The sequence below is a fragment of the Doryrhamphus excisus genome, unplaced genomic scaffold, assembly GCF_030265055.1.
Source record: "Doryrhamphus excisus isolate RoL2022-K1 unplaced genomic scaffold, RoL_Dexc_1.0 HiC_scaffold_24, whole genome shotgun sequence".
NCBI lineage: Eukaryota > Metazoa > Chordata > Actinopteri > Syngnathiformes > Syngnathidae > Doryrhamphus > Doryrhamphus excisus.
The window spans coordinates 682,501-709,409 of NW_026652242.1; the positions used below are offsets into that span (position 1 = coordinate 682,501).

A 26,909-nucleotide genomic window follows, 5' to 3' on the forward strand; every position below is an offset into this window, starting at 1 on the left:
TGGACTAGAAATCCATTGGGGTTTCCCCGCGCATCAAATCCTGCCGACAACGTACAGTTTTGGGGGCACTCATGGTGCCAAGACTTCACTGACGGTGGCGATCCATGGCAAATCCTCAGACCAAAAACATGTCAGGGAATCCATGAAATCCTTTTCAGTCATGGTGTAAGGACGCCTGTTACAATAGAGATCTAGGTGAAATTGCCTGCACTGGAAAAAGCAGAGAACCACCTTCGCAGCTGAAATAGCTCAGTTGGGAGAGCGTTAGACTGAAGATCTAAAGGTCGAGGACAATGGACATGACCAGGAAAATGCCAGCTGTGGGATTTCAAGCAGTGCCTTCTGAGAGAAAAGAGTCTTAATCTGGCGCTTAAGACCAATCATCCACACAACCTAAAACGGTGCCCTGATCAGGAAAAAACTGTGACCTTGTGAGGTTGAAGGAAAAAAACATGTCAGGGAATCCATGAAAATTGCCTCCATTGGGGTTTTCCCGCGCATCAAATCCTGCCGACAACGTACAGTTTTGGAGGCACTCTTGGTGTCAAGACATCACTGATGGTGGCAATCCATGGGAAGTCATCAGACCAAAATCGTGTCAGGGGATTCATGGGAATTCATGTGAGATCCCCCAAAACCGTGAGCTGCAATACCACTCACGAGTTGACAAGTCTCATGGTTGCTCATAAAATTGGCAAACATTTTCCATTGCATTTCGACTGATATACAACAGCATAATCTGTGAGGTTCTGCGTTTGTGACAATTTGTTGTGGCCGAGTGGTTAAGGCGATGGATTAGAAATCCATTGGGGTTTCCTGGCACATCAAATCCTGCCGACAACGTACAGTTTTGGGGGCACTCGTGGTGTCAAGACACCTGAACAAATAGGTCAGCCAGAAGGACCACGATGGACCATCCTAAATCCCACTAAGTCGTGAGCTGGAAGGACCACAGTGGGTCATCCTGAATATCACTAAATTGGCAAGCAGTTGTCCTTGCAATTTAACCACTGGTCTTTTGGGGCAGTCATGGTGTCAGGACGCCTGTGACCACGATGGATCATCCGAAATCCCACTAAGTAGTTGTGAGCCCGAAGGGCCACAATGGGTCTTCCTAAATAAAGCTAACACAGGTTCAAACTAACCGGTTCAAATTCTGCTGACAACGTGCAGTTTTGGGGGCACTTGTGGTGTCAAGACGTCTGTGACAATGGAGATCCAGGTGAAATTGCCTGGATCTTCATGGTTGCTGACTGAATTGGCAGTTTCCCTTGCATTTCAACTGAAAAGCAACGCTATAATCGGCGAGGTTCTTTGCAAGTTGTTGTGGCCGAGTGGTTAAGGCGATGGACTAGAAATCCATTGGGGTTTGGGGTTGTCAACGTACAAGGAGCCGGACAAAGCAACACACTCCTCAGCCTCCCTGGGAAAGTCTATTCCAGGGTGCTGGAGAGAAGGGTACAACTGTTGGTCGAACCTCTGATACAAGAGGTTCAATGTCCATGGCAAATCCTCAGACCAAAAACATGTCAGGGAATCCATGAAATCCTTTTCAGTCATGGTGTAAGGATGCCTGTTACAATAGAGATCTAGGTGAAATTGCCTGCACTGGAAAAAGCAGAGAACCACCTTTGCAGCTGAAATAGCTCAGTTGGGAGAGCGTAAGACTGACGATCTAAAGGTCCCTGGTTCAATCCCGATTTTGAGCCTTTGCTGAAAGAAATTTAACTTTACATCCAGCCAATGCCAGAGGAAATTAAAAGCCAAACCATCGACTGCAAGGGCACAAGTTGAGTCCACCGAGATACCAAGGTGACCCCAAAGGTAGCTCAGGTGTTTCTTTCACAGCTGTTTTTTAAACCTCGCACAGGAATCACTGAAACACAGTGAATCGTGAATCGTGGTGGAGGGGTTTGAGTGCCCGGGTGATTCGAGGGGCTATGTTTTCTGGGGCTATATGCCTCTGGTCGGGTCTTCCAAGGCAAACAGGTCCGAGGTGACAGGACAGACCAAGAGGGATTCAGAAGACCCTTATGATGACAACAAAGAGGAGGAACTGCACCTCGCCCCGTTGTGGGATACCAGGGCCTGTTCTGAATTCCGCTTTGGCCAATTGACACCACAAATGCTCAGAAGCAGTCCTCGTTAGTATAATGGACAGTATCTCCGCTTGTCACGTGGAAGACCGGGTTTTGATTCCCCAACGGGTAGTTGTTCTTTTGTATGTCACGTTGAACCTTGAGCAGGGTTGCGGTTGCAACAACCAGTCCGGGAAAACAAACCCCCCTCGAACAAGACGTCTTTTAATCATTTTCTTGAAGTGTTCAGCTGAGTTGTACAATCTGACAGTCCTTTGCTGCCAAATCATTCCAGTTGTGGATAATGGACCTGACCAGTAAAATGCCAGCTGTGGGATTTCAACCAGTGCCTACTGAGAGAAAGGAGCCTTAAGCTGGTGTAGGCCCTTTCCCTTAAATGTGAAACTAACCTCTTTTGTCCCCCTACTGTGCTCAAGTACAGTATGCAAGAAGATTTCTGCTACCTCATCCTAAGCACCGAGAAGGCCAAGGAGATGACCTGCACACAAGGAATAACTTGTTTAAGTAAACCTTTTCGACCTAGCTGACCCATCAAGAAGTCAATCTTTGTTTGCTAAATTCTCCCAGTCACCATGAGGATGTGCTGGTTTAGTGCATATGCATAGTTCCCATCGTGTAACGATGCATGGTGTGTTTGAGGGGGTGTAGCTCAGTGGTAGAGCATTTGACTGCAGATCAGGAGGTCCTGGTTCATATCCGGATGCCCCATGATGCACTGCGTTGGTTTTAGGATTATTTTATTTATTATTTACTATTTAAGAATAGTCTAAAAGTACATGGATGCGTGGCTCAAACACCCTTGAGAATTGCAACAACTTGTGGTAATGTGTCTCGAATCGGTGTAATATAACTCGATTGTTTCCGTTTTTGCATGGTTCCTTTGGTCAATCCAACTCAAGTGAGGTTGGTTTTGGTTTGTTTCTATAAAGGTATGGGAAGGTTACTGTTGTAACCCTAGATTGTATCCATTTTGGCTCCATTTTGCATGGGAGTTTATTGTTCAGTTGCATAAATATTGAAGTCAAAAGTCGATATTCCTTCTGATTATGACTTGCTAACTGCAGGCTGTATCTATGGCAATTTCGGGACCGGGGCTTCTTCATCTCTGTCCATGGCAAGGTCAAGTACAGTATGTCAGAAGTTTTTGCCTTGTGAGTTCCCCTCATTCATCAAGGGCCTGTATAGCGCAGTTGGAGCATCAGCTTTTTATTCGCAGGGTCCAGGGTTCAAGACCTGTTCAAGTGACCCCTTCCCTTAAATGTCAAACCAACCTCTTTTGTCCTCCTACTGTGGTCAAGTACAGTGGGTGCAATGAATAACGCATCTGACTACGGATCAGAAGATTCCAGGTTCAACCCCTGGGACTCGCCAACCTTTCCAATTGACCTGAGTCTAAAATTAAAGTTTTGCCTGCAGACAAATTTGGAGCAGCTGAAATGGGCAAACTGCACCTCCGAGTCCGAGTTCATGGGTTTTGCCCGGAAAAGGACAGCTCTGCTCTTCATGAGGTGGTCGGGTGTGTTGCACCAGCCTGCAGACATCCTGTACACTACCATGTCACATTGCTCATTTATAACAGTAGGAATAGAAGTAATCCTTTTGTGCAGAGCTTCGACCATGTTCAGAGGAGGCAGGGGTGTTCTGTGCTTCCATTGTCGGGGCGGCTGTGGCCGTAAGGTGGTCGGTGCTTGCCGTGGCGGTAATCTTAGAACCCATTGGTGGATACCATTGGTAAGGGATGCCGTCAAGCTGAAGATCTTTTTGGCTCATAGGACTTCAACTGACAGGGGGGGGGTTGGGGAAGCCATGGAGAATGACTTCCGGACGGCTTCGAAGAGATTCTGGACCACCATCCGGCGTCTCGGGAAAGGAAAGCATTGCCCAGTGAAGTTCTATCAACTCTAATGTAATCTGACAGTGTGTACTTCAGGACCCTACAATGCAATTGTAGGTTCTGTAGTGTAATGGTTAGCACTCTGGACTCTGAATCCAGTGATCCAAGAACCTTCTTGCCCTGCAGCAATCGAGTGTTTGGACTGTGTCTTCCTTTAACAGTAAGTGTATGATGACTTATTTACTTACTCTCCAAATCAGTGGTGACTGTGGATCAAGATGAGTTCCTCAAATGACGTGAATGTCTGTGACAGCTGATGTCAAGGATCAGCTGGCAGCATGTGAGGAAGACACTTGGTTTGTGTGCGGGGCTACACAAGTCTTTCCAGTTCCAGTTAAAAGCCAGGCTCCTCATGTAGTTTCCATAAAGTACCAAGGGATTGTCCTGTTGCCCTTTTTTGAGGGCAAAAATGAGGCATTTGCAAAGTGGACCTCAGACCTGGTCACCTGAACAGGGACTCGAATCCCGGACGCTCAGATCAAAAGTTTAATGTTCAGGTGACTGGCTCAACCTTTGTCTTGTCTGACCATGAACTCTTTTTGTCCAGAAGATATTTGGATTGTCCATGTGGGCAGTTTAAGACCTCAGTCGATCTTGGAGGTGACAATTTCAGGACCACGGTTTATTCATGTCTGCAAGGTCAAGTACAGTATGCTAGCAGATTTTGCCTTGTGAGTTCTCCTCTTTCATCAAGGGCCTGGATAGCTCAGTTGGTAGAGCATCAGACTTTTAATCTGAGGGTCCAGGGTTCAAGTCCATGTTCCCTTAAATGTCAAGCCAACCTGTTTTTTCCTCCTACTGTGGTCAAGTACAGTATGCCAGCAGATTTCTGCTCCCTCGTCCTCAACAGTGAGAAGGCCAATGAGCTGACCGTGCACACAAGGAATAACTTGTTTAAGTAAACCTTTTTGACCATGCACCTTTGCCATCTTCCAGGACTGGTGCATCACACCCGAGCACCTCATGAAGACCAGAGGACAATCAGTCGTAACAATCAAGACGGGTTTGCTTTACCCTACTGGTTGTTGCAATCGTAACCCTGCTCAAGTTTCAACATGAAATTGTGACATACAAAACAGGAGCTTCCCGTCGGGAAATCACACAACTGTCTACAATTCTGAAAATTGTTGTGGTGTCGATTGGCCAAAGGGGAATTCAGAACAGGCTCGTGGCGCATGACCATTTTTGTGGTAGCTGACAACTTCAACCAGTGAAATCCATCCATTTTCTGTACCGCTTATCCTCATCAACGGACTGTATTCCCCACCCGTTACCAGCATGGGGACATTCCAACCCAAGATGAGAACACATTGGGCCAGGTATAAAACAACATAGGACGTGGCACAGAAACAGCTTCCCCCTACCCCCACTTTTCGCCCAGACCACAAAAGCAGAACACCACCTTTGCAGCTGAAATAGCTTACTTGGGAGAGTGTTAGACTGAAGTTTTAAAGGTGCTTGTTTCAAGCCCGAGTTTCAGCACAATTCCTGTCCATGTTGCGACTTTGCAAATAGTTTGAAAAGGCTCATTGGCTGGCTGAAAGGACATTAACTTCATTCTTCAAAAGGCCACCCATCCAGTCAATGTTAGAGGCGGTGACAAGCCAAATCATTGACTCCAAGCGCACAAGATGAGTCCACTGAAACATCAAGGTGAGCCCGAGGGTGGCTCAGGTGTTTGTTTCACAGCTAGCTTTTAAACCTTTAAAGCCACAATTGTGATTTCTTATTTTGTTGAAGAAAAGCCCATTATTCCCCAACAATTTTCCCTACAAAGGAGAAATATTTGTCAATTTGGACAATTGTCAATCTGCCCCCAATTTGGACACATTGTCGTGTTTCATTGTTTGGTAACTGCTTTGTGACTTCGCCAGTCCCCTTAAAAGCCCCTTCTTTCAGGTTTCCACAGTGTAGTGGTTATCACGTTTGCCTCAAACGCAAAGGGTCCCTATATCCAAACTGGGTGGAAACATGGCCTTTCAATTCCTTCTTTTACAAAAAAATCAAGGTGACAAAGAGCACAAGAGAACAAGGATATCTGCTTGATCTCTGAAGGTGTGTACACGAGCATCTGTCCCTAGTTTGGACACACAATCCATATTTCCCAGATGACTGATCGGGTGCATTACAGGCCTGCACGAAGGGGCTTTTAGGAAGGAGGTGGCCGCTGTGGTGTCGTTGCGTGCAAACAACATCCTCATCCTCGACACAGCGAAGACCAAGGAGGTGAATAATCGTCGGTTCTGTCCGCTTAGACTGGCATGATTTCACCAGTACTGTTGAAAGCCTGGCCACTCGTGTGGTTTCCTTCACGCAGTGGTTCACCTAACACTGACGACAGCCCTTCACCGGCGCTGTGGATTAGTTGGTCAAAGTTCCTGTCTTGTAAACAGGAGACCCTAGGTTCAAATCCCAGCAGTGCCTTGTCGGTGTTTCTGCGACTCCTTTGCTGTTTTTTTTCTCTCCAATATGTCAAGTAAATGTTTTGAATTAGATGTCTTGTTCTGTTGAAGAAATATCCATCATTTCTGATGTCATATGTAGTATACATGTCATATGTACTACAATGCTCTCAAAGGCAAAACCATTGTGAATTTGGACATTTGTGGGGCTAAGAAAATAGACCAGATTAGCAAGAGCAAAGAGGTTGGGGTTTAACATTTAAGGGAAGGGGCCCACAACTCACCGCCTGAACAGATCTTGAACGTTGGACCCTCAGATTAAAAGTCTAATGCTCTATGAACTGAGCCAGCTAATTAATTCATGGCTAAAGGCAAATGCACCCGATCAGTCATCCGGGAAATATGGATTGTGTGTCCAAACTGGGGACAGATGCTCGTGTGCACACCTTCAGAGATCAGGCACATATCCTTGTTCCCATTCGTCACCTTGATTTTTTTTGGTAAAATAATGAATTGAAAGGCCATATTTCCACCTATTCGACCGAGGCCAAAGACAAATCCGATCTATAGTCATTACCTGCCCAAAGTCAGTTCCCTGAACAGGTATGGAACCTGTGCCGCGGCAGTGAGAGCACTGACTCCCGACCACTAGACCACCAGGGACGGTATTCTGGCTGCACTCAGAAAGGTCCTGACAGTGTGTCCATCAAAAGAACCCAAATAGTTATGAGACCTTCGCTGCCTGCAGTACAACAGCAGGGGAATTAGCTCAAATGGTAGATCTCGCTTTGCATGTGAACGGTAGTGGGATCGATACCTGCATTCTCCAAGGAATCCTTTGTTTTATAATAGAATAGATGTTGGGATCAGAAATGAGTCCAGGATCAGTCCCTCAGCATCCTCAGTCAGTGAGTAAATTACCAAGTCCCAATCACAATTTTGACGTCATAAACAGCCACAGATATCAATCAAAACCCAGTCCCAATTACATTCTCCTGCCAAGCACCTTGTCTTATTGTGTAGGCAAGTGGTGCAATGGATAAAGCATCCGGCTACAGATCAGAAGATTCCAGGTTCAACTCCTGGCTCGCTCGGCAACCTTTCCAAAATAAAATGCAATTTTGCCTGCAAATGGGCAAACTGCACCTCCAAGTTCATGGATTTCGCCCGGAAAGGACAGCTCTGCTCTTCATGAGGTGCTCGGGTGTGTTGCACCAGCCTGAAGACGTCCTGTACACTACCATGTCACATTGCTTATTTATAACTGTAGGAAAGAAAAGTATTCCTTGTGTGCAGAGCTTCGACCATGTTCAGAGGGAAGCAGGGGTGTTCTGTGCCTCCATTGTCGAGGTGGCTGTGTCCGTAAGGTGGTCGGAGCTTGTCGTGGCGGTTATCCTAGAACCCATTGGTGGATACCATTGGTGAGGGATGCCGTCAAGCTGAAGGAGTTCTGTTAGGCCTTTTTGGCTTATGGGACTTCAGCTGACAGGAACCGACAGGCCAAGCGGTCCGTGGCATTCGCTGAGGCAAAAACTCTGACATGGGAGGAGTTTGGAGAGGCCATGGAGAATGACTTCCGGACGGCTTCGAAGAGATTCTGGACCACCATTCGGCGTCTCGGGAAAGCAAAGCAGTGCACAGTGAAGTTCTATCAACTCTAATGTAGTCTGACAGTGTGTACTTCAGGACCCTAAAATGCGCTTGCAGGTTCCATGGTATAATGGTTAGCACTCTGAATCCAGTGATCCAAGTTCAAGTCTTGGTGGAACCTACTTGCCCTGCAGCAATCGAGTGTTTGGACTGTGTCTTCCTTTAACAGTAAGTGTATGGTGACTTATTTACTTACTCTACAAATCAGTGGTAACCCTGGATCAGGATGAGTTCCCCAAATGACTTGAATGTCTGTGACAGCTGATGTCAAGGATCAGCTGGCAGCATGTGAGGAAGATACTTGTTTTGTGTACGGGGGTACACTAGTCTTTTTGTCCAGAAGATATTTGGCTTGTCCATGTAGGCAGTATAAGACCTCAGTCGATCTTGGAGGTGGCAATTTCGGGGCCGTACTATTTTTTTTTACCTTTCCCCGGGCGGTTGGCAGCCTTGATGGGGGTGTTTCACAGTTGACTGGGTTGTGCACTGTTGGTTATGGGGCCCGGGGAGTTTTAGGCCTGGGCTTTTGTCACCGCCATGCTGTTTTCCTTGTGGTGGTGTACTGTTGGTAATGAGGGCTGGGGTGTTGTCGACATGGGCTTTTGTTGTTCCTTCACAGTCCGCATTCTCTGCACTTGTGGTCTAAATTTTGGGTAGAGGATAATGGGGTCCACTGCCCCCATTGATCTGCTCCTTGCAGTCTTGGTGACCAAGGTGTTTGTTGCCGCTCTGTTTTGACATGCTGTTTTCTCTACCTCTCCCTGGTCTTTCTGCAGCCTTGTCAAGGGTGTTTCACACGTGGGTGCGTGATCACCCACCTGTGGATGGGGTCCACTCTCTGGTGGGTTGTCACCATGAGCTTTTGTTGTTCCTGGAGCACATAAAGAAGAGTGGTCAATACAGGGGTTGAACCTTGGCGTTATTAGCACCACACTCTGACCAACTGAGCTTACCGGCCACTGGACACCATTGCAATATTTTATGTTTTTTTTAATTTTATGTACCCCGAAGCAGACTCAATCGGTACGCTGGGGTCTGAGGGCGATAAGTGGGTACCTGGTGGACACCTTGTTTGTGCTCTTGACAGGTATTTCGGGACAGTTTAACAATTGGCTTTTGATGGTGGAACAAGCTAAAACAAGGAAAACAAATTTTTAGGTGGTGGTGTACTGATCGTTGCTCATGGTCGAAATTTGTGTTCCAGGACAATGGGGTCCACCTGCCCCCGTTTGTCTTTTCCATGCAGTCACGGTGGCCGAGCGGTTAAGGCGTTGGACTCGAAATCCAATTTGGTCACTTATGAACTTTTTTTCCCCATTGGCAAACTATTATTGTGTCCGTGCCAGATACACAGGATTTCCTTTTCTACTAAAGGCACCATTGTCAAGTTTGCATGCTTTGCAGGCACTATGCTTGAGTTGTTAAATTACATGCCTAGGAAAGAGGGGCTCGTTGGTTCCAAGTCCAGTAGTCCTCTACTGGTATTTCCATGACTCTGGTTTTCATACTTTTTATCAGAGGTCATCTTAAGGTACAAAGACTGTTTTCTGGAGAAATGCAAGACCCCATGGTGCGATTGGTCTTCTTTGTACACTTTTCAGCAGCAGACATGTTAAAAAGCACCCCTGGTTTACTGCCCAGGAGCAGAAGCCTCAGACACTTTAGAATGGGGGTGACGCCACTTCAAGACGCAAGAAGCTGTCAGAAGTGTGACACTTGTGTTGGAGCCCTTGCATTCTTCCCAATTTGCAACCCTTTGTATCGGTGCCAAATGTACGGGATTCCCCCCTGCTGACTAAATGACACACGACTTATGGTGGAGCCTGTGCAGGTCTTCCTGGTCCACCACAGAGAAGGAAGTCGACAGCAACTGTGCAAAGGCGCTGTATAAAGGGTGATGTTCTGAGGCACACTCACAAAGAAGCCGTCGCATACAGTGGAACAAGTCCAGCTTGATGACTATACTGTTGTTGTAGGAGGTTCTTGATGCACATGTATTCAACAGGTTCCCAGATGTGGCCTCAGTAACAATTGTGTCAGTTGTTTGCCATGCATCCCAGTTGAGATGTTCCTCTGCAGAAGAGCCTGAAACCCTGAACGGTGCAAAGCAATCTCTGAGAAACACAAATAACAGTGCACATGTGAAATAATGACACTTAATAGAGTTAATTTTTGATTAAACATTTGTGGTTAAAGTGATGAAGTCTTATCTGTCAACCCACTGAAAGCACGCAGCATGTTCAACTTTGATATCTGCCCACAGAAGAACAAGTTCAAGTCCAGGTGGAACCAACTTGCCCTGCAAAATTCAAAACATTTATTTGAAATGTTGAAGAAAAAAAAACAGCAAAGGAGTTGCTGAAACACCAGCAAGGTACTGCTGGATTTGAATCCAGGATCTCCTGTTCACCAGACAGGCACTTTGATCAACTAAGCCACAGCTCTGGTGAAGAGGTGTCTTCAGTGTTAGGTGAACCACTGCATGAACGAAACGACACGAGTGGCCAGGCTTTCAACAGGACTGGTGAAATCTTAAAAAAATGGTTAGATCAGTCGGTAGAGCATGGGCGTCTTAATCTCAGCGTTGTGGGTTCGAACACTACGTTTGCAGATCAGCACTTTTGTGGATACATTTGAAAGATATCTTTCTCTTTGTCAGAGGACCTCACAAGGTCACAGTTTTTTCCTGATCAGGGCATCCAGGTTCTGTCCCTTTTGCTGCTGTGCAATGTAAATTTCCTCACTGAGGGACGAATAAAAGTACATCTAATCTAATCTACAATTCTGAAAATTGTTGTGGTGTCGATTGGCCAAAGGGGAATTCAGAACAGGCTCGTGGCACATGACCGTTTTTGTGGTAGCTGACAACTTCAACCAGTGAAATCCATCCATTTTCTGTACCGCTTATCCTCATCAACGGACTGTATTCCCCACCCGTTACCAGCATGGGGACATTCCAACCCAAGATGAGAACACACTGGACCAGGAACACAGCAACACACGTGGCACAGACACAGTTTGACCCTGACCGCCCCGACTGAAAAAGCAGACCACTGCCTTTACAGCTGAAATAGCTCACTTGGGAAAGCGTTTGACTGACATTCAAAGGGTCCATGGTTCAAGCCCAGGTTTGAACACAATCCCTGTTTCTGTTGCGACTTTTCAAATAGTTTGAAAAGCCTCATTGGCTGGCTGAAAGGACCTTAATTTCATTCTTCAAAAGGCCACCCATTCAGACAATGTTAGAGAAGGTTACAAACCAAATCATTGACTCCAAGCGCACAAGTTGAGTTGAATCGTTTACCACTGATATGTGTTTGAACTCAAATCTACAAGTAAACTAGGAATCTTACTCTGACTCTTAGAGAAGACACTGTGCACTGTTGTGATTTTTTTGACGGACATGAATTAGGAACCAAATGGTCCTTCGACTTCGACCTGCAACACAATTCCACTGTGCCTATGCAGGCATTGGTGGATCAGTGGTAGAGTTCTCGCCTGCCATGCCACGACCTGGGTCCGATTCCCAGGCAATGCAACAGGGCTGTTATTATACCTTTCATTGGTGAAAAAAGTGCCAAGACCGTTTTTCGGGACCAACACATGACCTCTGAATTCGATCAGAAAAGTCGATCATCTCTACCTGAGACTTGATTATCTCCAAAATTCTGTCAAAAGTGGCATTCTCAGCCACAGCGTGTTGGAGCCCGCAACCTCAATGAGACGCCGTGGAACACTCAGATGTACTCACTCGCCCCAAACCAACAAGACCTTCGATAGCTCAGTTGGAAGAGTGGGGGACTGTAGTGGTTCAAGCTTGCATCCTTAGGTCGCTGGTTCAAGTCGGGCTCGAAGGACAAGCTGTTTGCTCTTGTCTGAAGGACCTCAGAGGAAGTGTGCTGGGCTCATAACCCAGAGGTCAATGGATCGAAACCATCTTCTGCCATCTGCATATCCTTATTCCCATTTGTCACCTTGCTTTTTTTGTAAAAGTAGTAATTGAACGGCCATGTCTCCACCCAGTTTCAAACTGGAGACCTTTTGCGTGTTATGTGATAACCACTACACTGTGGAAACCGGGGGGAAAGGGACTGCCGAAGTCACAAAGCAGTTGCCGAACAATGAAACAAGACAATGTGTCCAAAGTGGAGGCAGATTGACAATTGTCCAAATTGACAAAGATTTCTCCTTTGTTGGGAAAATTGTAGTTCATTTTACATGTTCCAGAAATAATGGGCTTTTCTTCAACACTCCAGCAAAGGAACCAAAATAGTTCTCTGCCAATGCTGCAACAGCAAGCGATCTAGCCCAAATGGTAGTGTGCTCGCTTCGCATGCGAGAAATCCTTTGATTTTTGTTGATGTTCTCTTGACTAATCAAATCAACAATATTTGTATAGCACAAACACAAAGTGCTTTACAGAATTAAAAACAATTACCACAATTAAAAGAAAAAACACCCAAATACTAAGAATGTACTGTTATCACATTTATTTTTGCATTTTTCAAGACAAATCTTAGTTAATCACACACTCTCACGCTGCCCCCTTGTGGCCAAACTTGAGATAGCTTTCGTTTTTGCCCAAACATGTTCCAGCTACTCAGTCTGCACACAGCCACCACACAGTGCACATCAGTGACGGTTCATCTGCAGTTTTCAGCCTTGGGGTATCTTAGTCCGTAGGTTTTGAAGTTTTATATGTGTTTCTGCAAATATGAGTGTTTAATAAAACGTAAACTAGCATTTTGAGCTACAGTTGAATGTGAATGCTATGCTAGATTTGCACATGTGACTGTTAGCTAGGCTAAACGTTTTCATTTTGAGTTTTTTATACTTTCACTTTGCATTTTCTTTCATTTTTGATGAAGCCTGTACACATTGCTGATACACTGTTTTATTTGTGTATTACAGTTTTACAACTTGTTACAAGAGATTACTGCCTGCAAGCCAAGTAAAGCTCTAAGAACATACATGGCCACGGAGTATTTCTTTGGTTGTTTGCTATCTGTCTAGCCTTGGTAGACGTCACACCATCGTGAGGACAGAATAGTAAAAGGACTGTTACACAGCGGGCTAAAACACCATCTGCTGTTACTAAAGCACGTGTCCAGACGATACAAGATGGAGCAGCAAAACGAGTCGGACCAGCCGCAAAAGCTCTACGACACCAGGTCAGTCGCCTCAAAAACAAAGACTTCAAGGTCCAGCAGGTCCTCAACCAGCTCCGCAGCCACCAAAGCAAGGGCTAGTGCCGAAGCAGCCCTGGTGGAGGCGAAATATGCAGCCCGAGAAGCAGAAATGATGAAAGCAAAGGCTAAAATAGAGGCTGAAGCAGCACAACGCAAAGCAGAACTGGAGGCCAGTCTGTATGTGCTAAAGATCGAGAGAAGTGCCACGGCAGCCGCAGCTGAAGCAGCAGTCTATGAAGGCGCAGCAGCAGTGGAAGGCAGCTCTCTCGAAGACCTGGCACAGATCCCTCCAGAGGACACCGCTCAACACACCAGCGAGTATGTGAAGGCTCACTATGTGACACCCGACGCTCAGCAGCCAGCTCCGGTCCCACAGCAGCCACTCACCACATCCACGCCAGCACCACGAGCATCATTACCAGCACCACCATCTTCAGTCCAGTGGTATCCGCTCCCCGGCACCGTCACAAACCAGCCTACGACCTTTGTTAATGGTGAGGTTATGTTTGATTACAATCAAAATAGGTCCTCACATTGTCCTCCTGCTCCAGTGTCTCACACAGCTAGCCTCAGAGACTATCCTTGTGAACCAGCACAAATGACTGATCTTACTAAACATCTCGTTAGAAGAGAACTTGTGAGCTCTGGACTTTTGAAATTTGATGACTGTCCAGAAAACTACTGGGCCTGGAAAACCTCTTTCCAGGATGTGATTAGAGGGCTTAATTTAACAGCTAGAGAAGAGCTTGATTTACTGTTAAGGTGGCTCGGCCCCGAGTCTTCCACACAGGCTATGCGTATCAGGTCCGCACATGTTCACAACATTACAGCAGGAGTAGCTTTGGTGTGGGAGAGGTTAGATGATAACTATGGCTCACCAGAGGTCATTGAGAATGCTCTTTTGTCAAAACTAGAGAACTTCCCTAAAATCTCGAACAAAGATAATCAGCGTCTCAGAGAGTTAGGGGACATTCTTTTGGAGATTCAGGCAGCTAAGGCAGAGGGATATCTGCATGGTCTAGCTTATCTTGACACAGCTAGGGGTGTAAATCCTATTGTCGAGAAGCTTCCCTACGGTCTGCAAGAACGCTGGATATCACTCAGGTCTATGTACAAAGAAGAACACAGGGTTTCCTTTCCACCATTCACTTACTTTGTAAGTTTTATATCCAGGCAAGCAAAAACCCGAAACGATCCAAGTTTTGCGTTCTCATCGAACTGCGCTGTAACTCAGACAAAACATGAAAGATATGCAAAACAATATAACAATCCCAAAACAGTTTCAGTGAGAAAAACAGAGGTAACAGCAAAACCTACAAGTAACAGTGTTAAAGAAAAGAAAACAGATGAGCCAGCAGATCAATGCCCAATACATACCAAGCCACACCCCTTATCAAAATGTCGTGGGTTTAGGGTCAAACCGTTAGATGAGAGAAAAGCTTATCTAAAAGAAAACTCAATCTGTTTTCGCTGTTGCGCTACCACAAAACATGTAGCCAAAGACTGTAAAATAGCTGTGAAATGCAAAGAGTGTGGCAGCGACAGGCAGCAGTTTTATTGATACATCTGAAAGATATCTTTCCTGTTGAAAATTGTTCAACATGCAGAAAACATTTCATTCCAAATACACAAAAACAAATCTTCTGACCAAAGGCCTGGGGGCTCACTTCGTAGGGCATCAGACTCTGAGTATCAAGAGTTCAAGTCCCTTCAGAGATCAAGCACATGTCCTTGTTCCTATTTGTCACCTTGACTTTTTTTTGTAAAAGAAGGACTTGAAAGGCCATCTTTCCACCCAGTTTCGACCTGGGGACCGTTTGCGTGTTAGGCAAATGTGATAACCATTACACTATGGAAACCTGAAGGAAGGGGCTTTTAAGGGGACTGGTGAAGTCACAAAGCAGTTGCCAAACAATGAAACACGACGATGTGTCCAAAGTGGGGGCAGATTGACAATTGTCCAAATGGACAAAGATGTCTCCTTTGTAGGGAAAATTGTTCCAGAAATAATGGGCTTTTCTTCAACAAAACAAGACATCACAATCGCGGCTTGAAAGAAACACCTTAGCCACCCTCGGGGTCACTTTGATATCTCGATGGACTCAACTTGTGCCCTTGGAGTCAATGGTTTGTAAATAGGCTTGTAACCTCCTCTAACCTTGTCTGGATGGCTGGATGTCTGGCCTTTTGAAGAATGAAGTTACGGTCCTTTCAGCCAGCCAATAAGCCTTTTCAAACTATTTGCCAAGTCACAAAATAAACAGGGATTGTTCTGAAAACCGGGCTTGAACCAGGGACCTTTAGAACTTCAGTCTAACGTTCTCCTAAGTGAGTATTTGTCAGGTTCAAACTCCTGTGACACTTGTAAAAACACTTAAATACAAAAATACAGAAGAGACAGACAACAATATTCAAAGTTTCTCGCAGCGAGGTGAGTTAAACCACATACCCAGTGACATGCCGCTCCACTCTGAATATGCAGTTCACACTCCTCTCCTTTTATTCTCTTTCGGGGGTCCCTACTACATGGTCGTGCAACTCTAAGGGGGGGGGGGTGGAGAAGACAGTTGCACGAGCTGTATTTGTTTGTCTATGTGAGTGTGTGTATGTGAGAGCAATTACTTTTAATGTTTTATGAGTTCTTATCTTAACACATTCTTGCAGGATTAACATGAGCATCTGCAGAGTCGCTGTTGGTGCATCCAAGCACCTCCAGGACCTGGGGGTCGCTGAGGGTCTCTGATTAGGGTCACGGGAACATTCTTTCTTCAGCACATTCAAACACTTTCTATTGTCTAAGCAAATGGATATAAGGGTGATAACTAACAAAATAATACCTGTATCTACATTTTATTCTAACACTCGCCCGATATGCGCTCCGCAGCGCCTTGTCATTCCAGCCGCTCTCTGTCGCTATCCAATCGACTCGACAACCGGCTGCGGGAGCGCAGCACACAGCAGAGGGCGGAGCCTCTCCGACCCACACGTCGGCTCCAAATCCCTCCTCCTGGGGCTCTTCCGGCACCACTCCTCCCTCCCTGCTCCAGCAGTGGCTGTGCCTGTACTGTGGGAGTCCTACACACAATTTCCCGCTGTCCAGTTCGCCCAGCACGCCAACGCTCTTCCTCCACCAGGGATATTCCCCAGCTGCTGGCACTGCCCGCTCCAACCACACCGGCTGCGTCATCCGCTTTGGTGGGCCGACTTCAGGTGGAAGGTACGATATCCTGGGCGGGGGAAGCTTCTCCTACCACAGCATTAATTGACTCTGGGGCGGACGAGAACTTCATTGATAGCGGACTCGTCAGTTCTCTCAACATTCCTACTGTTGAGCTTGTCCCCCACAAGAATGTCCGCTCGCTAGATGAACATCACCTGGCATGCATTACGCATCAGACGCGCAACATATCCTTGGTGCTGTCGGGTAACCACCACAAGGTCACAAATTTTTTTCTTATGCCCTCTCGCTCAGCTCTGTTAGTACTCGGCCTCCCCTGGCATCCCGTGTGTGTGTTGTGATTGTGATGTTTTGTCACTCAGCGCCACTTTGCAGTTTGTTGACATTTGCTGCCAGCCAATCAGGATGCGACACAGACGTCAGACAAGTAAAGAGACTCGCCTGCCACGCGGGCATGATTACCATTACCATTACCATCGATCAGGGATGGCAACTGAATTAAGAATCAATGCCAGAAACCTGCAACAGGATTTCAGATAATGTTTTGATGCAGACTGGTCATGATGCCTCTGAAGTTCACCAAAGCAGACCTGACTTAAGGTGACTACACTTCCAAAGTTCCCAGTGATGACTGAACCTCTCGCTTCTTGTCTTCCCAGAGAAACTCGGTCAGCTGTGGATTTGATCAAAAAGGCCAGGTTAAGCAGAAAAAGGCCTGCTCGCCGGAGACCGGGGTTCGATTCCCCGACGGGGAGTTCTTCTTTTGTATGTCACAATGTCAACAAACAAACCCTTCTCATTAGAACAAAACCTCTCTTAATCTTCTTCTCAAGGTGTTCAGGTGTCTTGTACAATCTGACAGTCTTTTGCTGCCAAATCATTCCAGTCGTGGATAATGGAGCTGACCAGGAAAATGCCAGCTGTGGGATTTCAACCAGTGCCTCCTGAGCGTAAGGAACCTTAATCTGGCGCTTTGGATCACTCATCCACCCAACCTAAAACGGTGCCCTGATCAGGAAAAAAACTGTGACCTTGTGAGGTTCACTGACAACAGAGGACACTCAAAAGGAGCCGCACAAAGCTGGGTACTTGTACAGATGTCAGCAGCAGAGTGGCGCAGCGGTAGCGTGCTGGGCCCATAACCCAGAGGTCGATGGATCGAAACCATCCTCTGCTATGGCTGTACTCTTTACGTGTCCTTTGAAGAGCTTGCAGATGTATGGTCTTTGTTACTTAGCTGACCTGGTCCAGTAAAGAGTTCACGCTTCCTTTACTGCTGTTCTCGATGCATTTATTGCTCTTGAGTGCATTCACACGCCATTGCGGGACATTGAAGCATCGTGAAACACCGTAACTGTCCTCACTAGTCCATTGTCACTCTTATGGACTTGAAAAATCCCAGCCAGTTTACATTCGTTTCGGGGAACCTCCTCCTCTTTGACGATCACCACATCTCCAACTTGCATGTTTCTTCTTGGCGTATGCCATCTTTGTCTCAGAGCAGTGTTGGTCAGATACTCCTTCCACCATTTGTTCCAGAACTATTCCGACAAATATTGCAATTATCTCCATCTCATTTTAGTATACAAGTCCATCCATCCATCCATCCATCCATCCATTTTCCTCCGCTTATCCAGGTCCAGGTCGCGGGGGGCAGCAGTCTTAGTAGGGAAGCCCAGATTTCCCGGTCCCCGGCCACCTCCTCCATCTCCACCGGGAGGACACCAAGGTGTTCCCAGGCCAGCTGTGAGACATAATCCCTCCAGCGTGTCCTAGGTCTGCCCCGGCCCTTTTCCCGGCTGGGTATGCCCGGAACACCTCACCAGGGAGGCGTCCGGGAGGCATCCGGACTAGATGCCCGAGCCACCTCAACTGACTCCTCTCGATGTGAAGGAGAAGCGGCTCTACTCTGAGCCCTCCCGGATGACCCTATCTCTTAGGGTGAGTCCAGCTACCCTACGGAGGAAACTCATTTCAGCCGCCTGTATCCGAGATGTCATTCTTTCGGTCATGACCCAAAGCTCATGACCATAGGTGAGGGTGGGAACATACGTAGATCGACCGGTAAATTGAAAGCTTTTTTAACCACGACGGTCCGTTACAGCGACCGCATTACTGCCGAGGCTGCGCCGATCCGTCTGTCGACCTCACGCTCCCACTTTCCCTCACTCGTGACCATACCTAAGATACCTAAACTCCTCCACCTGGGGTAGGACCTCATTCCCAACCCGGAGGGAGCACTCCACCCTTTTACGACTGAGAACCACGGCCTCTGATTTGGAGGTACTGAGTCTCATCCCAGACACTTCGCACTCAGATGCAAACCGTCCCAGTAAGCGCTGAAGGTCACAGCCCGTAGAGGCCATAAGAACCACATCATCTGCAAATAGCAGAGATGAGATTCTAAGGCCCCTGAAACAGATTCCCTCAACACCTTGGCTGCGCCTAGAAATTCTGGGATGTCCATAAGTGCACTTGGCACCAGGACACCCTTGGCTGCAGGTCTATGATCGACTTTGCAGTCGTGTCATCAGACCTGCGTCCGCATGTTCTGGACAGGCGGGTGAAGAGAGGGGCTGAGCTGTCAACTGATCACCACCTGGTGATGAGTTGGATTAGATGGCGGGGGAGGATGCTGGACAGACCTGGTAGACCCAAACGAGTAGTGAGGGTGTGCTGGCAACGTCTGGCAGAGTCTCCCGTTCGTCGAGTCTTCAACGCTCACCTCTGGCAGAGCTTCGCCTGCATCCCGGGGGAGGACATGGGCCATATTCCGTGCCTCCATTGCTGAGGCGGTTGACCGGAGCTGCGGCCGCAAGGCGGTCGGTGCAGTCGTGGTGGCAGGCTGCGAACCCGATGGTGGACACCAGAGGTCAGGGAGTCCTATCGAGCATTGATGGCTTGTGGGACTCCGGAAGCAGCTGACAGGTACTGTCAGGCCAAACGGTTCGCGGCTTCGGCGGTTGTCGAGGCAAAAACTCAGGTGTGGGAGGAATTCGGTGAGGCCATGGAGCACGACTTTTGGTCGGCCTCGAAGGGGTTCTGGCAAACCGTCCGGACCCTCCGAAAAGGGAAGCATTGCCCAGTCCACACTGTTTACAGTGGAGACGGGGCCTGCTGACCTCGACTGGGGATTTGTTTTGGTGAAGTAGGTGCAGACACATCTATTAAAAAATGAAAATACAAAATATACAGTATACAGTATAAATATATGTACACAGTCTGTTTTTTGTTTGTTGTTCCGGAACTGCAGTCTGATTGTTTTTCCTAAGAGTCCAAACTGAGCGTTAATTTAACGCATATAGAGTGTCAAAGTGGCAGGATGAGGCAGAGGTGGGGTGTGAACAGTGTCGGGGGGGGGGGGGGGGGGTTCAGGGACTTGTTGATGAGGCTGACAGCAGACGGGAAGAAACTGTTCTTGTGGCGTGAGGTTTTGGTCCTGATGGACCGCAGCCTCCTCTCAAAGAGACTGTGTCCGGGTTGAGAAGGATCGGCCACAATCCTTTTCTGCACGCCTTAGGGTCCTGGAGGTGTACAGATCCTGGAGGGACGGGAGATTGCAGGAGGTGAGGATGGACTCAATGATGGAGCTGTAGAAGTGCACCAACATTGTCTTTTTGCAGGATGAATTTCTTCAGCTGCCATAGGAACGTAGGAAGTACATCCTCTGCTGTGCCTTCTTGATGAGGGAGCTGATGTTCGGCTCCCACTGGAGGTCCTGGGAGATGATGGTACCCAGGATGCGGAAGGACTCCACAATGTCAATCGTAGAGTCACAGAGGGTGATGGGGACAGGAGAGGCTGAGTTCTTCCTGTTGTCCACAACCATCACCACTGTTTTTAGGGCGTTGAGCTCCAGGTTGTTCAGGTTGCACCAAGTCACCAGATGGTCAACCTCTCACCTGTAGGCAAACTTGTCGCCGTCAGAGATGAGTCCGATGAGGGTGGTGTCGTCCGCAGACTTCGGGAGCTTGACAGACTGGTGACTGGAGGTGCAACTGTTTGTGTACAGGGAGAAGAGCAGAGGAGAAAGAACGCAGCCCTGGGGGGATCAGGTGCTGACGGTTTTTGTATCTGAGATGTGTTTCCCCAGCTTCACGCACTGTTTCCTGTCAGACAGGAAGTCTGTAATCCACCTGCAGGTGGAGTCAGGCACGCTCACCTGGGAGAACTTCTCCTGGAGCAGAGTTGGGAGGATGGTGTTGAAGGCGGAGCTGAAGTCCACAAACAGGATCCTAGCATAGGTTCCTGCGGAGTCCAGGTGCTGGAGGACCAACACACCAAGGCAGCCGTCCGCAGCGCCATTTTGGAAACACGTGGTGGCATGGGAATGAATGACTACATGGTAATCAGGTGGTTAGGTGTCAGTGGTTCCAGACACATGGGTTGTTTACATTGTCCACAGTAAGAGGGTGATTATTCACAACAGACATGGCTTCCTAAAGAAAGGTTCTCAAGGAACTGTCACTCAACCTGCCAGCACTGTTTGCTAGGACTGAAATGAGCACGCTTTTGATGGTTCTGATCTGGCGCTCCCAAACACCTCCCATATGGCTTGCATTTATGACAAAGTTGCATTGCTTGTCTGCCAGGTATTCTGTTACTCTTTCTGTGTTTATTTCCTTTAGAGACTTTTCAATTTCATTTTTAGTTCAAACTAAGTATGTTCCCTGATCTGATCGGATGTGCCAAACAGCACCTCTGATGGCAATGAAGCATCTTGGGGCATTGATGAATGAGTCAGTGGTCAAGTCCTCCAGCATCTCTATGTGAACACCTCCAGAACATAGACAAGTGAATAGTAGACTGTACTGTTTTTGTTCTTTACGCCCTTGTTTTGTGTGAAAGGGGCCAAAACAATCCATGCCACCATAGGTAATTGGTGGAGAAGGCTCAATGTGGTCTTGAGGTAAGTCAGCCATCTTTTGTTCCTCTGTGGCTCATCGAGCTTTCCGGCATGGGATGCACTGTCAAATATGTTGAGCCACTGCTTTGCTCCCTCCCACGATCCAGTAGACATTTGCTCTGAGTTAATTCAAGAACCAATATAGTTCTGAGACTGGACCTTCTCTGCCAGGAAAAGCAGGGGAATTAGCTCAAATGGTATAGCGCTTGCTTTGCATGTGAGAGGTAGCGGGATTGATTGCCTAAATTCTACAAGGAATCCTTTGTTTTATTGGCTAATTGTAGGCCATTCGCGCACCCCGAGGTTACAGAGGTCAAAGGTAAGCCCATATTCAGCAGCACAGTGGCGAAAGGTAAATTTATGTGCATTACCGTTTCCACAGGTTCCCGATTTGTACAACCCGGCATTAATACCTCTTAGTGTAATTCTACCTTACTGGTGGATGCCTTCTTCTGGTCGCTCCTCAGGGCTGACCTCTGGTAGTGGTGCGGTGGACCCGACGTGAGTGATAGGTTACCGACCGAGAACATGACTGGTGTTTGTGCCCTGATTTCTTTCCTTCCTCCAATAACAGTATTGTCAATTGATGCGGAGCGCCTAGTGCATAGTGCTACTTCCGTAGGGTCTCACCTCATGCCACGGACGCCCTGAGGACCAGACAAGGTGTGTCAACCTCACCCTGGTTCGACGCTTCCAACCTGACGTACATTGACCCTTGGATAGGTTTTCCTGGTGTTCTGGGCCCCGTTTCACGAAGCAGGTTCAACCAACTCTGGAGTCTAACCCTGAACTCTGAGTTGATCTACTCTGAGACAGGAAACTCTGAGTTACGGGTTTCAGAACAGGTGATTTCAATTGGTTCAATCAACACAGAGTTTGTTCACTCTGAGTTAAGCGCGTGCACCACGACTTTAAAAAGCCCTGATCAATGGAGCCCCGTTCCCTCGATTCACCATGGCAACGAGTGATAAGAAAAGATCGTCATATTTCAGTCCTCTGGAACTGGATATATTAATGCGGTCATACGGCGAATTTGAAAGCAACACGGCTGCAGCAGCGAAAGAACGCGAGTCGGCGTGGGAGAAGATTACTGCTCGAGTCAATGCGTAAGTTTAAATTTATTATATACATTTATGTAATCACAATAATATTAGGCTACAGATGCAAACAAGTAGAATGGTGTTATAGCTACAATTTATGTCACTTAGATGTAATCCCACCGGCGAAAAAAGAACGTGGAAGCAGCTGAAGATGAAATATAAAAACATTGTTCAAACAGGTAAGCCCTCAGCATAACAGTCAGGGTGCCTCTTTTTAATCATGTTTACCACTAAATATCATTCAGCGGCTGTTTCAGTGTGCATTAACTCCAACATAATATTGTTTTCACACACATAAATGTCCTCACCTGTATACAGTTAAATCAGACATATGAAAAGCAACATCTAACTTCTACTCAGCCAACAGAAAGCGGGCATCTGCCCGCAAAACTGGCGGAGGACCACCCCCACCACGTCTGACCGAGGCAGAGGAGCAGGCCATGAGTCAGACTGTCGGGAGGCCAGTCGCAGAGGGGATCCCTGGAGGGACCTCATCCTCGGACATGATTACACAGGAGCCACCAGCCTTGATAAGATGTAATAGGCCTAGGCCTCAAACTTTTTTGGGGCCTATATTTCAATGTTAATTTCCCTTTCATGTGTTTTTCTTTTGTCTCAACAGATTCTGAAGGCGTACTTGGTCTAGTGGATCCATGTGCCACTTTAACTGTAAGTAGCCAATAGTCCAGAGATTATGCCATATTTAAAGTATAGCATAGTGAAACACAACACTCTAAACAGGATGATGAAGATGATGGGACCACAATGTCTGCTGCCTTCTCTGTGGTGTCTGAGAGGGAGCCCGAGAGGCCTACAGAGGTAAAATCTTGATGTTACTGATTTCCTCTCCATTCACATGTCTTTACATGCTTTTGTGGATTATAGTGACTTTTAGCCTACACTGAAGTATTAACGGATTCTTATCCATTTTAACAGAGCATGGCTGGGCAGCAGGAAGAGGGTCCCTCAACCTCCACAGCACAGATTGACACAGTGAGATATTCAGTAAATTCCAGAGGTTAATTCAGTGGAATTCATGTGCAACTGTATAATGTCATCCTTATGTGTTCCCAGCTACCACTAAAAGAAATCTACAAAGTGCATTTATTAAAAACAGTACAAAAAACAGAAAACGAAATGGTGCTGCTGGACCGCCAGATAACTAAAACGGATCTGGAAATTGAATTATTAAAACACAAGTTAGAGGTGGGTGCATGGTCATAGGTGAATTGTGTTGATGATTGTAACAATTAAAAAGTAAGAAACCATTTTTTTTTCTTATTTGTAGGAAATAAAGAAGACCAAATAAAATTTTTTTTGTCTTTCTGTTTATTTTACTGCTGTTGGTGATGGTGATCCAAACTGGCTTTAAACACGCACGGCAATGAATGAATCACACCGTGTGTAGCGTAAGAGGGCGGAGACAGAAAGAAACTCGAGGTTCATTGAAGAAAACCTGGTCCCGACCAGGTTATGTTCACAGAGTCTGTTGCCATAGTAACTGACACCGAGGTTAAGTTACCTCTCTCTGTGAAACAGGCTGGAGTTACTCCTCTGTCTCTGGTTTGACTTACCTCCCTTTTTGAAACGGAAAACTCAGAGTTTCCCTCATTTCAGGGTTAACATACTCCGAGTTTTCACTTAAGCTGCTTTGTGAAACGGGGCCCTGTTGGTTATGAGGGCGGGGTGTTGTCGACGTGGGCTTTTGTTGTTCCTTCACGGTCTACGTTCTTTGCACTCGGGGTCTAAATTTTGGGTAGAGGACAATGGGGTGGCCGCCCCCATTGATCTGCTTCATGCAGTCACGGTGCGCGAGAGGTTTGCCACCGCTCTGCTTTGCCATGCTGTTTTCTTGACCTTTCCCCGGTCAGTTAGCGGCCTTGATGGGGGTGTTTCGCAGTTGATTGGGTTGTGCGCTGTTGGTTATGGGGCCCGATGGGTTTTTGCCGTGGGCTTTTGTTGTTCCTGGAGCAGATAAAGAAGAGTGGTCAGTACGGGGGTGAACCCATGACCGTGGCTTTATTAGCACCACGCTCTGATCAACTGAGCTAATCGACCACAGGACACCATTGCATCAAATGTTTCCAGCTAAAATCGACTAACTCATCCTTAACAGACCGCATTCTCCGTGCCATGCTGTTTTCTTTACCTTTACCTGGTCGGTTGGTTGCCTTGATGGGGGTGTTTCGCAGTTCACTGGGTTCTGCGCTGTTGGTTATGGGGCCGGGGGGTTATGAGGGGCAGGGTGTTGTCGACGGGGGCTTTTGTTGTTCCTTCACGGTCCGCATTCTCTGCACTCGTGGTCTAAATTTTGGGTAGAGGATAATGGGGTCCACTGCCCCCATTGATCTGCTCCTTGCAGTCTTGGTGACTGAGAGGATTGTTGACGCTCTGCTTTGACATGCTGTTTTGTTTACCTCTCGAGGGTGTTTCACTGGTGACAATTGACACTTTGGTCTCCCTCCCTTGTAGGAACATGTTTCCCCATTGGTGAGCTGTTTTTGTGTCCGTGCCAGATGCACAGGATTTCCTTTTCTACTAAAGGCACCATTCAAGTCAAGTTTGCATGCTTCACAGGCACGATGCTTTAGTTGGTCAAATTACATGTCTAGCAAAGAGGGGCTCATTGGTTCCAATTCCAGCAGTCCTCTACTGGTATTTCCATACTTTTTTATCAGAGGTCATTTTGAGATACAAAGCCTGTTTTCAGGAGAAATGCAAGACCCCGGGATACAACAGGTCTTCTTTGCACACTTTTCAGCAGCAGACATTTTGAAAAGCACCCCTGGTTTACTGCCCAGGAGTAACAGCCTCGGCCACTCTGGAATGAAGGGTGACGCCACTTCAAGATGCAAGAAGCTGTCAGGAGTGGGATTCGAACCCACGCCTCATTCGAGACTGCACCCTGAAGGCAGTGCCTTCGACCACTCGGCCACCCTGACCCTCCAGAGGCCTTTTTAAAAGGTATTCACACACTCTGCGTTTTGTTTCCCATGTGGGTATTATGTTATGTTAGTCCAGATTAACAGCCTAGTTATTTGTGTCAGTCCCAGGGACCATTTCCAGACCCTCGTATGACACTTGTGTTGGACTCTTTTGGAGAGCCCTTGCATTCTTCCCAATAGGTAAACCCTTTGTATCGGTGCCAAATATATATGGGATTCCCCACCTGCTGACCGAATGACACACGACAAATGGCGTCGTCTCAACGTTGCAAGCAGTTACTGTCTAGAAGAGTAAAGGCAGCATTGCCAGGTTGACATGCTCAGCTGGCACTATGGCTTAGCTGGTGAAAGTGCCTGTCTAATAAACAGGAGATCCTGGGTTCAAATCCCAGCCGTACCTGGGTGCTTGGTCCGTGAAACTTTGGCAGCTGAATTTTGATCCACGTACCTCTTTTTGTCACTTGCCCTTCAAAAACGAGTCTACGGTGCATCCAAACCTGACATGATTGTTGTGGATCCCATTACGCCAGAAGGAGCTAAATCCAAAGAGTATGACATTGTGATGTTTTGTCATTCAGTGCCACTTTGCATAGGCTCAGCCACTTTTCTCCGACATGTGGCATTGTTGGTTCAGTGGTAGAGTTCTCGCTTGCCAAGCGGGAGCCCTGGGTCCAATTCTCAGCCAATGCAGTGTATCTCAGCTTGTACCTTTCTTTAGAGTTCATGTGAAAAAGTACAAAGGCCCTTTGTCCTGCGAAAGGGCAGAACTCAGAATGACACCTGAAAAGTAAGAGAACGGACCACCTGACAGTTAAGGTGGACAGCACTTGAGTATTTGCACATTTCTGTCAGAAGTAGAAACTTATTGAAACCTTACTGCATTGATGCTGATGTAGTCTCTGTGCAATTGGTCAGAGCGTTGGCCGGGCCGCGCTTGTGTTGTTGACATTTGCTGCCAGCCAATCAGGATGCGAGACAGATGTCAGACAAGCAGAGAGACTTTGGAGAAATGAAGTCAGGTATTTGAATCCCGTCTAAGCCAGCAGTCAAGTCACAGTTTTCTTCTCCACAATATTATTTTTTTCCAGTTAATCCCTATATAATTACAAATTATTCCTATCAGGCTTATATTGATACCAGTGCTTGAAATAAAATACAAAATCAATGCAATGTCACAAAGAATATTTATTTATCAGGTTGCCACACTCAAGAACCCTCTCAATAATAATAAAAAAATCTACATGTAAGCAGTTATGAATAATGAATATACACATTGTTCACTTATTTTGCCGCCTTTGTTTCTCCTTTTCATAGAAAGGAGAGGCCTGGAACTCCCTCCAGCTCATATCTATTTCCATCCTGTGCTCTCTATAGATGGAGAACACTTTGGCAGGACAGTAGATGTACTTCTCTGAAGCCAGTGTGGATGCGGGGGCTTTTCCGGCCCTGCTTCAGCTGCATCCTGCAGAGGCACTTTCGGACAGGGGGTGGAGGAGATTCCTCCCTCTTTCTCTTCTTCTGCTGTTTTTCCTCCACCCTCTTTCTT

At 47.0% G+C, this 26,909-nt stretch overlaps 2 protein-coding genes and 2 non-coding genes across 8 annotated transcripts in view; all 4 read left to right on the forward strand.

Annotated features, from left to right (window-relative positions):
• LOC131111063 (proline-rich protein 36-like) overlaps positions 1-19,199 on the forward strand; it is a 29,322-nt gene extending 10,123 nt beyond the window's left edge. For 2 of the 5 annotated variants that reach the window (XM_058064042.1, XM_058064043.1), the window contains exons 3-4: positions 12,957-13,728; positions 16,119-19,199. In XM_058064042.1, coding sequence (XP_057920025.1) covers positions 13,167-13,728; positions 16,119-16,753 — 1,197 coding nt within the window. In that variant the 5' untranslated portion in view covers positions 12,957-13,166 and the 3' untranslated portion in view covers positions 16,754-19,199. Of the gene's footprint in view, positions 1-12,478; positions 13,729-16,118 lie in introns of those variants that run through there. The other 3 variants (XM_058064046.1, XM_058064044.1, XM_058064047.1) reach the window with 3 other exon arrangements.
• trnat-ugu (transfer RNA threonine (anticodon UGU)) lies at positions 6,344-6,417 on the forward strand. The gene has a single exon. It is a non-coding gene; the product is annotated as a tRNA-Thr (tRNA).
• trnam-cau (transfer RNA methionine (anticodon CAU)) lies at positions 17,518-17,589 on the forward strand. Its single transcript has one exon. It is a non-coding gene; the product is annotated as a tRNA-Met (tRNA).
• A 2,247-nt stretch (positions 19,200-21,446) lies between the features above and the next one.
• Positions 21,447-24,610, forward strand: LOC131111060 (uncharacterized). Its single transcript, XM_058064041.1, has 7 exons — positions 21,447-22,424; positions 22,527-22,597; positions 22,779-22,955; positions 23,041-23,087; positions 23,160-23,237; positions 23,355-23,411; positions 23,493-24,610. The coding sequence occupies exons 1-7, from the start codon at positions 22,273-22,275 to the stop codon at positions 23,640-23,642; spliced, it is 732 nt and encodes a 243-aa protein (XP_057920024.1). The 5' UTR covers positions 21,447-22,272; the 3' UTR covers positions 23,643-24,610.
• The last annotated feature ends 2,299 nt before the right edge of the window (positions 24,611-26,909 follow it).

Coding starts and splice junctions, on each gene's coding strand:
- LOC131111060 (XM_058064041.1), top strand. CDS start 22,273: ATGGCAACGAGTGATAAGAAAAGATCGTCATATTTCAGTCCTCTGGAA. Junction 22,598..22,778: donor TAAAAACATTGTTCAAACAG/GTAAGCCCTCAG, acceptor ACTTCTACTCAG/CCAACAGAAAGCGGGCATCT. Junction 23,238..23,354: donor AGCCCGAGAGGCCTACAGAG/GTAAAATCTTGA, acceptor CCATTTTAACAG/AGCATGGCTGGGCAGCAGGA.